The sequence below is a fragment of the Sapajus apella genome, unplaced genomic scaffold (assembly GCF_009761245.1).
Source record: "Sapajus apella isolate SASKATOON/1434 unplaced genomic scaffold, GSC_monkey_1.0 scaffold206, whole genome shotgun sequence".
In the NCBI taxonomy this organism is placed as follows: domain Eukaryota; kingdom Metazoa; phylum Chordata; class Mammalia; order Primates; family Cebidae; genus Sapajus; species Sapajus apella.
Genome location: NW_022437146.1, coordinates 373681 through 389395, shown reverse-complemented (window position 1 = coordinate 389395; position 15715 = coordinate 373681). Strand labels below are relative to the sequence as shown.

Here is a 15715-nt window from a genome sequence, read left to right as displayed (position 1 = left end):
ACCTGGGCCTTCAGGCTGGAGAGGCCGTCTGCTGTGGTCTGTGCTGCTCCTTCCTGCACCACTGTGTGCCTGCTCTCTCCCTTCCTCAGGGCCTTGTTCTGTTGGCTGGCTGCTTCCTTCAGTGTTCTTTTAGTCTCCACTCGCCGGCATCTCGTCACACTCGCATTTCCTAGTCCGGTTTTTAAAACTCTTTCAAAGCCATCACCCTCCGAGTAGCGCCCCACAGCCTCTCCTGTCTTACCTGCCCACTGTCTCTTCCCTCCGTGAGGGAGGAAGATGGGCCCAGATACCTTCATGTCCGTCTTTCCTTAACAGTTCACAAGCTCAGCTAGGACTCTCTATCCAGAGCTGTCAAGACTCTCATGGATTGCCGGCTTCTTGCCACATGACCTTTTCTTTTCCTCTTCTGTCGCACCATTTATTGTATTTACTGTGGACAGATGGCAGTTAGCATGGCAGTGGGGCCTCCTCCTCGGCTCAGTGATCACAGCTGATTCACCTTTGGATGTTAGCCAGCAGGTCTTAGAAACTGAGGAACTGTCACCTCGTCTTATTTAGACCTCTTAGTTCAAGGTTAGCCATAGGAGTTTTTAGTAGTTAGAAGTATTTTTTCAGAAATGAAGTGCTGCAGTGTGAATGAACGCATGTTTCGATGCCACTTTGGGAGCTAAAACAGGTGGCCAGCCACTGCAGGTGTCTGAGGCTTCACTGCAGCCGAAGGCCTGTAGAGACAGTGACTGCTGCCAGCCCCAGCTAGCAGAAGAGAGTTCTTGTCTCAGACCTTTAATAATCCTGCATCCTTTTATATTTGCCAGGTTCTTACACGGCACCAAGAGGCTGCAGAGCTGTGAGAGCAACTCACCTTCAATATAGAGGCCTCTCCCTCTCCCAGCGCTCTTCTGCTCACTCTAGTTTATGGCATGTGTGGGACATAGGAAAGGGGAAGGTGCTGAATTTCAGTATTGCTGGGTTTGTTCCTTTCATGTTCTATTTGTTTCTCATTCTGTATCCGAAAGTATTTCTCATAGGAATAAAGGACTTTGTTGAAGCTCGGTATGCTTGTGCTTTTCATGTTTCACTGTCCACACGTCACCTGCTTTCCATCCCGGTACACCACCACCTTGTGTGTGGTGGGGTCTGTTCTGCATTTACATGTGTTTTTATCACGTGAGTGGGGAACTACTTTTCAGGGCCCCACTTTTCCCAGGTGCCTCTTTCTGAGGCCGTCTGGGTGTCCATGGAGCACCTTCCATAGTGAGAGCCCACAGCCATAGTGAGGGCAAGCATGGGTAGGTGTACGGGAGTGTGGCCAATCAGTGGGGCTGCTTTGCCCATGTGATGACCCTGCATGTGCTCAGCCTTGGCACTTCTCTTAGTGGTCCCTCCACACGCTGTGTTGCATTGACTGCTCCAAATACCTCCCAAGGTAAATAGGTGCTCCTGACCCAGTCCTTGGCTGAGATTGCTACACTGCAAAAGTGGTCTGCCGAGCACCAGAGTGTTGTAGCAGAACTTAGCCTAGAAGGGAAGGAAAGGCCACAGGGAGTTTTGTGACAGTTGCACTGAGGAGACCAGCAGGAGGGTTAGAGAATGGGTGATGAGGGAAAAAAGGTACCATGTTCAGGGCAGCTGCCCACGGAGATCATAGAAGAGACAGGAAGGAGAGGAGGGCCGTGGGTGAAGAGAACAGCCACCTAGCTTTGTGGAAGCCAGGGATGTGCTGTGGGAATTTGAGACTGAAGATCTCTGGGTAAGTTGCACAGACTAAAGGAAGTTTTTTAAAAAAAACCAAAAATATTTCAGATTTTGAGTTAGCTAAGGAAGGGAAGTTTTCTAAATTTGTCACCAGAGAACCAGTTGGTCTTTCATGTTTTTCTTCATAGTACCCCACAGCCTAGAGGAGAAATTGTGATTGTTTAGTAAAACAGAGGGGTAGGCACTTCTTTTAATATCGATAATCCTAGAAGGAAACAGTTACTCAAGAACGTATTTATAACTAATTTCAGGTTAAAGAAACAGAGAACACAAAACTCGTGCAGCTTTAAAAATGAAATACGAAGATTATACCATTTGGTTCTTTCTGAATAGTAAGAGAAAAGAAAGACAGCACAGTAAGAAAAGGGAAAAGCAAAAACTGGCCCCAGTGGGGAGCACCAGAGCCATACCTTCGTCCACTCCAGGCGGCTGCTGTGGCTTTACCACATCTCCACCAGCTCAGCAATCCTGGCCACCCCCAAACCCCATCTGGGTACCTCCCACTCCTCTGGAGCCCTGATCAGAGGTCATGGCACTGTATCTCTTCCATTACCTGTCAGCCAGCCAAGTCCCATCGTCCACCCTGCATAGGCCTGACCTGCAGCACCTTCCCAGCCACCCCACACCCTAGCACTAACCCACTACACAGGTCTGTACCCCTCCTGAAAACATATGCAAGATACTAGGCATTAGCATCCCTATGACTTTTTAGGGTGAGATTCTGTAATTTATATCAGTTCTAAAGGAGTTGGTATCCCCCAACATGGTTAAGAAGCCTGTTGTGGTCTTTGTTGGTCAGCAACCAGCAATAGCGCAGTTGACCCTTGCTGGAAAGTCCAGGCTGGCCCTGGGGACATCTTGTATGTAGTAAGGAAACTCTCCACACACAGGCTACGAGGAACAAGACATAATGCCTTAGGTGTCCTGAACATATTTGGGCCTCACCTGTGGATTGGTGGCTTTCCAGCCCTTAAATAAAAGCTTTAAGGTTTAAATAAATGCCGTGCCTTCAGGGGTGATGGTTCCGGTTATTTCATTGTCTGCGAATTTAAGACTAGATTGATAAATCTGTTCTTCGAGATCTTTGCTCTTATTATCCCCAAAGAAATGAGTATAAGGCCATCGAACAGTAATAGGCAGGCATGTGTGTATACTGTTCAGGCTGAAGTTGTAAGCATGAATGTTTGTTCTGAATCTCAAAACTGAGTTCTCTAGACCTCTGTTTATAAATCAAAACTACATTTTTGAACAGATATAAATTAAATTACAAACTGACAAAGTTGTAAAGGTATATACCATGATTCAATTTGGTATCTTTCTCAAAAATTTCATTTATCCTAAACTCAGATTATTCTTCCAAAGCTGCCCTGAACGTCTGTCCTGGCACCCACCTTCTATTTGTTTGGCCGGGACTCTAGAGCTTCAGAAAGCTGCTGAGCAGGGTGCTAGAGCTTGAGAACTAATTTCTGCAGCTCCTGCAATCTCTCCTCCCTTCCAAAGGGCACAAGTTCCTTTTTTTTAAGACTGCAAAACTCTCTGTGACTTAATTTCCAGTCACAAGGGTGTGACTTTCTCTTTTCCTGAATAAGTGAGAAAATTACCCATCCTCCCCCTTAAACATTTCAGCTAAAAATTGCCATCTAAGTGTTACTTAATTCTAGGCACAGTTTACCCCTTAAAATAGGTCCAGCTTCCCTGTAGCTTTTATAAACATTCAACATAAATTGCTTAGAAGTTTTTAAAAACGATGTTTTAAATGACATTCAGACAGGGTTCCATAAAACCAATTAATAACTATACAGAGAACTCTTCATTTAACCATGATTTAATATCTTTTTGAAATTCCATTTTTCTATGTTAGCTATTATAGAAAGCATAACTGTTTTGTAAGGTGTGATTATTTTCATTCATAATAAGTTTTCTAAGTTCCCATTAGTCTTTTTTGGAATTTGGTCAAATAAAAAGTCCAAACAACCAAATCCTACTTAACATTTCTTACACAGTGTTGTTGACATATGAAGTGGGTTCAGGAGATTTTCTGCAAGTTATATTTTAATAAATTCCCATTATTTGTCTCTTGGGGCTTAAAATAGGTCCTGAAAGGGTGAAAAAAAGACTAACTAAAAATTCAATTTCTTTCCATTTTGGCCTAATAGTTTCTCAGTTTGTAATTTGTGACATAACTCTCCATTATTTCATAGGCATGTTTTCCACAAATCCTGTGTGGATCCCTGGCTTAGTGAACATTGTACCTGTCCTATGTGCAAACTTAATATATTGAAGGCCCTGGGAATTGTGGTATGTTTCCTATTTCATTTGTTACCACTTTTGTGTATTATTATTTGTATGTGTAATAGAATATAACACAATCGGCGTGATAGAAGGCATGACTGAGTCACACAAAAAAACACTGGCTGTATTTGCCATGTAACCTTGTAAGCCCAATAGTGCCTTTTTTCCAGATTACTAAGAAGTCTAACCCATCTCAGAGAACTGGAAGAGGAGGCAAATAACTGTACTAGTGTTTTTTTTTTTCTTTTTTTTTAATTTAAGAGACAGGGTTTCTCTCTGTCGCCCAAGCTGGAGTGCAGTGGTGCAGTCATAGTTACTGTAACCTCGAACTCCTGAGCTCAAGTAGTCCTCCCACCTCATCCTTCTGAGTAGGTGGGACCACAGGCATACACCACCATGCCTGGCTAACTTTTTTGTTTTGTTTGTTTTTTGAGACGGAGTTTGGCTCTTGTTGCCCAGGCTAGAGTACAATGGCACGATCTTGGCTCACTGCATCCTCTGCCTCCCAGGTTCAAGCAATTCTGCCTCAGACCTCCAAGTACCTGGGATTACAGGCACCTGCTACCACCCCTGGCTAATTTTTAGTAGAGACAGGGTTTCACCATGTTGGCCAGGCTGGTCTGCAACCCCTGACTTCAAGTGATCCACCCACCTCAACATCCCAAAGTGCTGGGATTACAGTCATGAGCCACCACACTTGGCCACTTTTTTATGTTTTGAAGAGACAAGATGTTGTTCAGGCTGGTCTCAAACTCCTGGCCTGAAGTGATCCTCCTGCCTCAGCCTCCCAAAGTGCTGGGATTACAGGTGTGAGTCACCACACCTGGCATGGTCCACTTTTAAAAGTGTACTTCTGTTGGATGATGAGTATGGGATGAGGAACTGATGGTGGAGAGAAGGACATGATTTTTCTGCATTCCAGTATCTTTTTTTAGAAGTAGGATATATGCTGTTGACTCTGTTCCAATCATAATCTCTGTGCTTGGCATAATATAAAATTATGTCATTGCTTATGTTCTTCCCCCTGAAGTTTGACTTTGATCTCTTGGGTGTTGGTAAGTCGCAAGCAGAGAAGGCGAGCAGTGACTGAAGCCCAAGGAGAACTGTTGACAACCACAGCTTGGCAGGGCCATTGCCAGGCATGCCAGAGACCAGCTGTGGTAGGTGCCAGGTCAACACTGACTTGACTAACCAAGGACCTTGGTTAGTCCTTGCTTAAGAGAAGCATGTGTATGCAGGGTTATGCTTTTTATAGGAAAATAAAGTAGTTTATGGTCTCAAAAAATAATGAAAGAATAATCTCCTTATGGAACAAAAAGTTTAATACAACAGATGAACTACTCATTTTAGCTTACAACCCAAAGATCAAAGTCATTTCATTTTAAATATACTGTCAAATACAGTTTCAGTTTATACAGTTGGGCAGTAATGCCCCATTTGTCCTTTGTCTCCAGAGATCATGTCAGTGGTGATGTAATTTAACATGGGATTTCTCAAAGTATCAGGCATTACTGACACCATGGACTGGATAATCCCTTCTTGTGGGGGCTGTCGTGTGTGTTGTAGACTGTTCAGCAGCATCTAAATGCTAGTAGCACAGCACCACAGCCTCAATAGTCAGAAATGTCTCCAGGCATTGCCAGATGTCTCCCAGGGAGCAAACTCACCCCCATTTCATCTGGTTTAACATAGAGCATCTGCTGTGAGGCCTAGGACAGTGTAGAAACTTTTTTTTTTTTTTTTTTTTTTTTTTTTTTTTTTTTTTTGAGATGGAGTCTCGCTCTGTCTCCCAGGCTAGAGTGCAGTGGCACCATCTCGGCTCACTGCAACCTCCACCTTTCAGGTTCAAGCAGTTCTCATGCCTCAGCCTCCCAAGTAGCTAGGATTACAGGCACTTGCCACCACGCCTAGCTAACTTTTTTTTTTTTTAATTTTTGAGATGGAGTCTCACTCTGTCTCTAGGCTGGAGTGCAGTGGTGCCATCTCAGCTCACTGCAACTTTCATCTCCCAGGTTCAAGCACCTTCCCTGCCTCAGCCTCTCAAGTAGCTGGGACTACAGGCACACATCACCACACCCGGCTAATTTTTTGTATTTTAGAAAGATGGAGTTTTCACCATGTTGGTCAGGGTGGTCTCAATCTCCAGACCTTGTGATCCACCAGCCTCGGCCTTCCAAAGTGTTGGGATTACAGGTGTGAGCCACCATGCCCAGTCACTAATTTTTGTGTTTTTAATAGAGACTGTTTTTTCTCATGTTGGCCAGGCTGGTCTCAAACTCCTAATCTCAAGTGATCTGCCCATCTCGGCCTCCATAAGTGCCAGGATTACAGACATGAGACACCGTGCCTGGCCAACAGTGCAGAAACACCAAAACCATTAACTTACCCTCTGTTGTTACCTCTAGCCTTCTTGAGTTTTTTTGTTTGTTTGGTAAGTATATTAAGTGCTAATACTTTCCTCCTCTGTTTATAATAAAAGCCCTTCTAATATGTATTGCAGGCTACTGTGGATCCTTAAATGTGATGAACGTAAGAAAACCTCTTCTAACTGAGCGTGAATCTAAGCATCACGTAGTACACTGTTCTGTGATTTTTAAATAAGGCTTTGAGATGACCTGAAATAGTTCATTTGCCCAGGAAGCCATTGTTCCAAGTTTAGTTGGCTGAAACTTCTCTCTATAAACATATAAACTTCTCACAGCCACCCTTCCCAGCTCTGCTTCTCATGTGCTGCCTGCTGCTACATGCTGGGAAAACCAAAGGTTGCTAGGTAAACCAAATATTCACATTGTTAAAATGGAAGACTTTTGGTACTCACTTTTTAATTGGTTGACTTTGGCCGCAAGCATCTCTGTACCTCTCCCTCAGGATTAGGTGCTTAGGTTTTGAACTATCATTTTCTTATAGTTCAAAAGCCTTTTCAACTTTGACCTACTCTTGGCTTTATGTTTTACTTGTGTTTAAAGTTAGAAGATACTTAAAACTGACTGTCAGATAAATGGGGCTTTCAGATAAGTTAGTAGGATGAAAGAGGTGTTTTCTATTACCTGAGATTCTTCAACATGGACATTTACCATTAAGCAAAGTAATAGTTTACTCTTTAAACTGTATGTTTGCTATCTTTATGTTAATGATTATGATTCCCTGTGTGCCATGACCAGTTTTCTCTGATCTGCAGTGAATTTTGGTTTTCCTTTGTACCATTTGTGAGAAGAGATCTCTGTGCCTTTTGAAGAAGAACTCTTAGGGTGAGAAGAGAAAGAGTAGGTAGGTGGGCAGGTAAATGAGAGCAGATCACAGGGAAAGAACTTGGTGAGGTCTTTGCAACAGGCCGTTAAACTTTAGAATCTTACAAAATTATTTGTTTTCCTAACAATTATTTTTAACCTGGAAATATTTTGCAGCCGAATTTGCCGTGTACTGATAACGTAGCATTCGATATGGAAAGACTCACCAGAACCCAAGCTGTTAATCGAAGATCAGCCCTCGGCGACCTTGCCGGCGACAACTCCCTCAGCCTTGAGCCACTTCGAACTTCGGGGATATCACCTCTTCCTCAGGATGGGGAGCTCACTCCGAGAACAGGAGAAATCAACATTGCAGTAACAAGTAAGTGGGGGCCTCCGCTCAGGCACAGGGCACATGGCTGCCTGTGTGGGCATTCAGGACCATCAGGAGAATCAAGGCACTCGCCTCGGCCTGCAACACAGACTGTAACCAAGAAAGTGATGTGTATTTCTGTTAAAACAGGTATTTGGAAGAATGAAACTTTATTTATGATAAGTAGCTTCTGTGTTTGTTTGGATATGATTAATAGGAATAGCTGCATTTGATGAGTAGCTGTTCAGAGGTCTGTCTTAGTCGCTGTTTTATAAACCTTGTTTTGAAATCATTGTGTTGCAAACAGGCATTTGAAGGGAGATGATGGCAAGTGGCACAGGCCCCCAGTAGCATTGCTGGTGTGTTGTATGCCGTGAGCACTGGTGCTTTCCACCTCCCAGACTACAGGCTACTTAGTGGGAAACTTATCTAGAATTTGAACCTAAAAGTTCACAGTTCACAGAACATAGCCTGTTGCACACTTTACACTTTTTATGGAAGTTCGGTCTCTTGGCTCTTAACTGTTTGGTATAATTGTACACAAGGTCGGAGAAAAGCCAAAGGACAATCTACCTGGAGAAAAATACTGTGAGCTAGTTATGAACGACTTTATGTTTGCACTGTTGAAAAGCAGGAAGGAAATGCTGAGTATTTTGATGGAAGTGCCTAAAGCCGGTGTGAGTGAGTTGACAGCGTGAATGTGGCCATCATAGACATTCACCCCTCAACAAGCCAGCTCTTCTCTTCAGTTCCATTCTTTACATGTTATTTTCATCTAACAGCCTTTCACCCATCTTCTTTGTTGCTGCTCTGCTATCACCTTTTCCAGTACCTACTGCTGCTTGCCTAGAGCTTCATGCCCCTGAGGTTTGTGGGACCCCACTCCACTCTGGGAGTCAGTGAAATGGATGACACTGTTACAAAATGTTTTCTTCTTCACATATTAAGACTTGTGTGGTCTGTTCAATCAAAGTGTTTATGTTTTTAACCAACCAGACAGTATTATTAGAAAATGATTCCCCAGGTTTTATTCTGTCTGTCTAAACTCAGCTTTCATTCAGTTATGCAGTACGGGAAACTATGCTTTGAGTGTAGTTTGGCTCATTTCTCATCATCTCTCAATGATTCATTTTAATAGCATCTCATGGTTTTCTTACTTTGGCGTTTAGGTTTTATGGTCTACAGTTTTAAAACTTGATTGAGTAGTAATAAAGGACACAAAAGTTGTTGGTTTATTAGTGAGTTTTTTAGGTCCTTCATTGATCAGACATTTATTGAGCACCTACTACTTAACTACATTAAGTACTGATCCCATTATATTTTATATAGAAATGTCCTTTCAAAATCTTATGCTTTGATGATAAAAAGATTACCTCATCTACCAAATTAATCAACTTTAGTAGAATTTACATATGATGTTAATAAATAAAATTCATGTGATTGAACTAAACCACAGCTACCTCTGCTTTCCCTCCAAAGCCCTGTAGCACCATAGCAATTACAATGCATCCAACTGGTACCCACTGTGTGCAAGGCACTGTGCTAAGTAGGCACTGGGGGCGAAGGTAGCCAGGCCTGCTGCAGGGGGCACTGTGGAAATGCCACCAGCATATTGGGTGTTTTATGATGATGTTTACTTCCTTTTGTTACTAGTTTTTAAAACTGAAATCACATACACACACAGACATGCAAATATGGGATGGTATACTCAGAATTTGGAAACACAGATGTGACAAAGTTCTACCAGGTATTATGTATAAAGTCTCCAAGAAGAAAAAAGAAGATACTATGTTAAGTTCCTTGAGGTTGATGACATTCAACTCTTGATTTTTTTAAAATGCCATGTACATTTTCCCTAAGTTAAAACATTGCAGGTAAAAATGGTGGGTTTTATGTGTTCCTGAATGTTCATGTTGATAAAATAAAAAGCTTCAATCTACTAATGAGGAAGTTTGTAATTCAAGAGTCAGTGACTGCACTGATGTCTAAAAAGAAGAGGTTTACTAAGCATTTTAGTAACATAAGTTAAGGTGGGCAGAGAAATGCTTATAGAACACATTCCGAGCCCAGAAGTCCCCAGGAGCAGTACTTCTTGACCTTTTGAAAGTCACCACCTTTAAAATCTAATGAAAGTATGTTTTTCTAGAAAAATGCCTATGCACACACAATTTTGCATGCAGGGTTAGAATTTGTGGAACCCAGATTGAAAACCATACATTATATACAACGTGTGCATAAAACATTTGGCAGTCCATGTGTAAACAGTTCTCTCTGCCTTCTTGCAGAGATACAGATAATTTTATTGTTTAACATTTTGTGAAAACAACCCTAGTCAGTGTATACTCTAAGAAATATTTTCTAGTTAAGGCTTTTTAGCAAGTCAGTTTGGTTCTTGGGTTGTTTTCAAGGTTCTCAATAAACACAGTTTTTAAAATGTCACCTTGACAAAATAGGCTCTGAAAAGGTAAGGGAACATATCTGGATAAAGGGAGAAAGAGAGACAGGCTAGATAAAAACCCTTAGAGTTTTAAGTACCAGAGGTTTTCAGCTCCTTGGTGGCCAAGTACCTGGTCTGTTGCTTGCCCTTCCTACTTTGCTTGTCACAGCCTGAACCAGTGCTGCTCCTTGGCAATGGTGCCAGGAAGAGTAGTTTCTATTTTCTTGAGACACCAGTGAGGTGTCCTTTTTTATATAAATATCCTAAGTAAGCCCATGCATAAGAGAGAAGAATGTAGCCATGGATGCCGTGGGAGGCCAGCTTGTAGACTGCTGGGAGCACCCACAGGACCTGGAGAACCGCTGCTCCGTGCTCCTGAGCCTTTGACTAACAATGAAAGCCATGCAGAAATGACAGAAGGAAGAAGGAAAGAAGGTTATAAGTGTGCTTAGTCTACTTTGCTGTCATTTAAATTAACAATGAAAACATCTATGTCCATGTGCAATTTTATATACCTGTTTTCACCACATCCTTTTTGGTGGCCACACTCCTCACAGACCTCAGGACCTAAAATGGAAGAAATGGTTGGGCCATGCTTTCCTTTCTCCCTTGCAGCTTTCACCAGTACTTCCACTAACCTTCTCCAGTTAGTAGCTGTCTGGCAAACCTCCTGCTTCACTTCCTTGGGCCAATCTTGGCTTACACCTCCGTTGACGTCTGCTTCGTTGCATTTGAGGGAAATGTTGGCGTCGATTTGACTTAAACCTTCTCCCCAGAGTGATTTCCTCCCTTTCCTTTGTCAACAGAAGAATGGTTTATTATTGCCAGTTTTGGCCTCCTCAGTGCCCTCACACTCTGCTACATGATCATCAGAGCCACAGCTAGCTTGAATGCTAATGAGTAAGTAACAAATTGTTTTTTGGATTGCATGTGCCAGATGATCCTAAGAAAACACATGGAGTAATTTTCATGAAGGTGGTGAGAATTGGCTTTCCACCAGTTTCATACCGATCCTGATGGGATCATATCTAGCAAAATACTTTATTTCATCAACATACATTTTTAGTCAGTAACACAGATTGGGAGTTCACCTTATTCAACAATAACAGCTCATTTGAGAAAAGATCCAGAGGTTTTCATTAGCCACATGCTTGGAATGAATCAGCAGTGTAATGCAAATGCCAAAAGAACAAGTATAGCCTTAGAGTGTAAAAGGCTGTCACTTTACTTGTGTTCATCACACTTATCTGGACCTTGCACGTCTGGCTTCTGGGGAAGCCCTGGCACCCATGTCTATGGTCAGGACCAGTACCTTTGATGCTTGGCCTGCAGAAAAGAAGCAATTAAAAAGACCCGCTGTTTCTGGATATTAGGACGACTGTCAGGAGGAAGAGAAAATAAGTCTAAGCACTATCTCCATGGGCAAAATGACAACCAAAGAGCAGGCTCCATGACTTCAGGTTTTACCTCAGTAAAAAGAAGGCCATCTGTCAATGAGGTTGCTTCGTGGTGGGATGGTTTGCTGTAGGGCTTGCCCAGGACTCGGAATGCAGGCAGAGGCTGGATGTCACTTCTCAGAGGTGCTGTAGTGAGGTGTTTTCAGAGGATGGAAGATTGGACTAGATAACTGTTATGGTCCATTTTGATCCAGTGCTGTTCCAAGAGTAGCTTTTCACAGGGATAAGGTGTAGAAAAGGTTTTTGATTTTTGCTTTGTTTTATTTTGTTCTAAATTTTGGATATTTGCTGTAGGATGTCATTCAGTCCTTTCTTTTACCAATATTCATGAAAACTTAATTAGAGATGAAAGCAACCCTGGGACACTGCCCACATTTGAACCTAAATTGGTATGGGTGGAATTCACGTGGTCTCCATATTCAATTATGTCCTGATACTTTAATTGATGAGTAATAATCAAACTACCTCATGCAGTTGATTTAATTGACTGCCCATTGTCCAACTATAGAAACAATGGGCAAGTGGCCTCCACTTGCAGTGACATATGTTATTAGATCTAATCTGTGAGCTAGATAATTGCAAGAAGTGCCCTTTGGCATCTGTGAGCCCATACAAGTTGGGGTCACAGATGTCAGGGTTGGGTGGCATTCCCCAGCTATCAGAGGAGCACTGTGCCTCATCTAGCAGTGCACCACTAGCTGCTGCTGTTGACCACCCATTCAGTTTTCCATCAGCATGGCACACCTAATTCCTTACACTCTAGGGTCATACACACCTGGATTTCACTCTCAGTTCCTCCATTTTTTTAGTTGTAACACCTGGGCAGTTATATTTATTTGAAGCTCCTTTTAGTCATTCACAAACAGAGATAATGATAGGACCACATCGCAGGGTTGTTATGAGAGTCAGCATATAAAATGCTTAGCACAGTGCCTGGTACTTAAGAAGTGCTCAATAAATGTTAGCCAAGCCAATGCCATTGCAGTGCTGTTGAAGGTCTGTTAGTAAGATGAACACCTGCCTTTATTGTTTGGGAAGTAAATTTTTCCATGAAATAGGACACAGAACTGTAGTAGCTCTGTGAGTAGCTATGATTGAAACCTCAATTTAGAGGGAAACACTTACTTCACCCACAACTGTTGCTTACTCCTGTGCTAACCCATCAGGCAAGATAGTAATATAGACCTACTTCTTAAAAAGTTCACAAATGAGTGATAACCAATACAAGCAAATAATGACACTAGGTACTTTTCAAGAATTATTGAGTAATTTAACAGTCACCTGACTGCCACTCAGAATCTGTCTGATGTTCAGTTCATGCATCAGATATTTTAGAGAGTGCTTAGTAGACATGTTACCTATTAGAAATCATAGTGTCTGGACTATAATATTTCAGTTCCATGCCTAAATGCCTGCATGACTCAGAATCTAAGTCATGGATCATAGATCCATGTCTTAGTCCAGCCCTCTTCCCATTAGCAGTTTTAGAGGGTTGATTTCACTGTTGTTTGTTCGATTATTATTTCTGTGCCTTCAGGCAAAACCACCGAAGGACAATATTCATGATCCCATTTAGAGAGAGAAATGGAGAGAGTGTGTGTGTGTGTGCGTGTTGTGGATGCACACATGTGTATACATGCAAGGATGGTCACCAGAATATGAATGGTGATTATCTTACGTTAGAATTTGGGGCAATGTCTTCTTCAATTTGTGCTTTTATGTGTTGGTTTTTTTGTTTTTTTTTTTTAACAATAAGCATGAGTTACTTAATCTTTTTAATGGCAGTTTTTACTGTGGCAGATGATAGGAAAGATAACAGTACTCTTACCCAATGTCTCTTTCTCAAAAATGTCGATGAAAAATTCCTAGTGATTTTATTCCAGAGAAAAGTTTATTTTAACAAATAAATTTGTAATTATTCTTTATTAATGAATTTTTCAACATCGATTTTATTTGTGTTTTTACCTTTATCTACCAAGAAACTTACAGCCAAAATAAGATTTTGTTTTTCACCTTAATTGCCCTGGCTTAATTTTCTGAGTAACCTCATCCATTTGTAAGATGGTCATATATCAACAGATTGCATCTTTTGGCGTTTTAATGGCTGTCTAAAAATTGATAATAAACTTCACCTCTATGCATATACCTATTAGAATGGTTTACTTATCTGGCAGTGTTACTAGTCAATGTTCTTGTATATTACAATTTCAGCAAGTCCTTGACACCCTGTCTACTCACCGTTGAAACCCTGTGGGCAAGATGTAAGGGTAGCCTGTGGGACCCAGGTAGTCCAGGGTCCCCTGCCATGGGTGGGTTGCTGACTACACAGGGAGGAGCCCCACAAGCGGTGCAAAACCCCATCCCTCCCTCACCATGCTTGGTGCATTTACCAAGGGCTTGATGCTGTTGGCTTCAATCAGAAGTCCATCAAAAAGCCCATGTGTTTAGAGTCACTACCCTTCTATTAGGATGAAATACTGTTTGAGTACTATGACTAATTACGCATGAAAATTTTTTTTACCACTGCAAACAAAGCTGGTAGATTTTGAAACTTTGCAAATGTAAACAGGATGTTAGTCAAAGAAGCAAATAAATACAAGCTAAATATATTTACATATTGGCTTCTCATACCTCTGTTTCTTAGTACCTGGATAAGCAAGGCTATTGAATTTCAATTCCCAAAAGAGGCCTTTTACTCTACTTGGTTATTCATATAAACTCTGTGAAATGTAAACATTTGCCAACTGATATTTGTGTCACTCTAGTTTTCCCTCAAAATAAGAAAAATAAATATTTTTATTTATTTGAGGAACATATACAAATATATAGTAGAGATTTTATGTTTAATGAGAGGTATGACTAGGTATTGCCTAGAGCCCTTTTCTGGTTCCTAGATTCTGATTCATAGAAATCATGTTCTAAGATTTGCAGAGAAGGGTAGCTCATCATTCAAGATTCAAAACAATCGGGCCAGGCACGGTGGCTGACACCTTGTAATCCCAGCACTTTGGGAGGCCGAGGCGGGCGGATCATGAGGTCAAGAGATCAAGACCATCCTGGCCAACGTGGTGAAACCCTGTCTCTACTAAAAATACAAAAATTAGCTGGGCGTGGTGGCGCATGCCTGTAGTCCCAGCTACTCGGGAGGCTGAGGCAGGAGAATTGCTTGAACCCAGGAGGCGGAGGTTGTCGTGAGCCAAGATCGCGCCACTGCACTCCAGCCTGGCGCCTGGTGACGAAGCAAGACTCTGTCTCAAAAAAAAAAAAGAAAGAAAAGGAAGATCAGGAGTTTCATTGAGATCCTCTTTCAATTAAAAAAAAAAAAAAGATTCAAAACAATCTTGGCATGAGGAAGTGAATCTGAAGTGGTAAATGTGATAAAAAATAACTAGAGCAAATGTTCCAGTGGCATAACCCGAGATCAGGAATCCCTGGCTTCTTGTAGCAGGTCACCAGGAAGCTCCTGGTGAGCTCCCTCCTCTTAGTGTAGTAGTAGAAATTTATATATATAAACTCCTTTATTTATATAAAAAGAGCTGATATTTCTATTTTGTTCTCAGTATTTCTGAATTATTTCGCTCAGTACTCTTTTTTAAGAAGAATATTGAGAAACTAGAATACTCAACATAAAAAGGTCTGAAAATTTATTTGATGTCTTGGGGATGCTTGGTTTGGAAGAGAGGGAACCAGGCAAGAAGAGAGATGGTTCCAGGTGTTTGAAGGACTCTTAAAGATGAGAATAACTACTGTTTATTGAATTCCTACCAAGATCTTAGGCCTGTACTGGTCTCTTTTACCCATATTGCCTGGTTTAGCACTCAAAATAGCTTCATGTTGACTAACCAGTGCATGCACAGTGATGCTTACTCTGTATTTCTGGAGCTCTGGAGATACCTACAGGAAGGTAGATTTCCACTTGATATAAGAAAGAACTCTGTGGCCAGGCATGGTGGCTCACACCTGTAATCCCAGCCCTTTGGGAGGCCAAGGCGGGCAGATCACCTGAGGTCAGGAGTTCGAGACCAGCCTGGCCAATATGGTGAAACCCTATCTCTACTAAAAATAAGAAAATTAGCCAGGCATGGTGGCAGGTACCTATAATCCCAGCTACTCAGAAGGCTGAGACAGGAGAATCACTTGAACCCGGGAGGCAGAGGTTACAGTGAGCCAACAT

General features: G+C 41.8%; 1 protein-coding gene across 3 annotated transcripts in view; it reads left to right on the top strand.

The window, feature by feature from the left end:
* The window catches only part of RNF130 (ring finger protein 130), a 173737-nt gene that overhangs the window by 120738 nt on the left and 37284 nt on the right, over positions 1–15715 (top strand). The window contains exons 6-8 of one of the 3 annotated variants that reach the window (XM_032270236.1): positions 3957–4053; positions 7452–7656; positions 10891–10984. In XM_032270236.1, coding sequence (XP_032126127.1) covers positions 3957–4053; positions 7452–7656; positions 10891–10984 — 396 coding nt within the window. Of the gene's footprint in view, positions 1–815; positions 1055–3956; positions 4054–7451; positions 7657–10890; positions 10985–15715 lie in introns of those variants that run through there. The other 2 variants (XM_032270237.1, XM_032270238.1) reach the window with 2 other exon arrangements.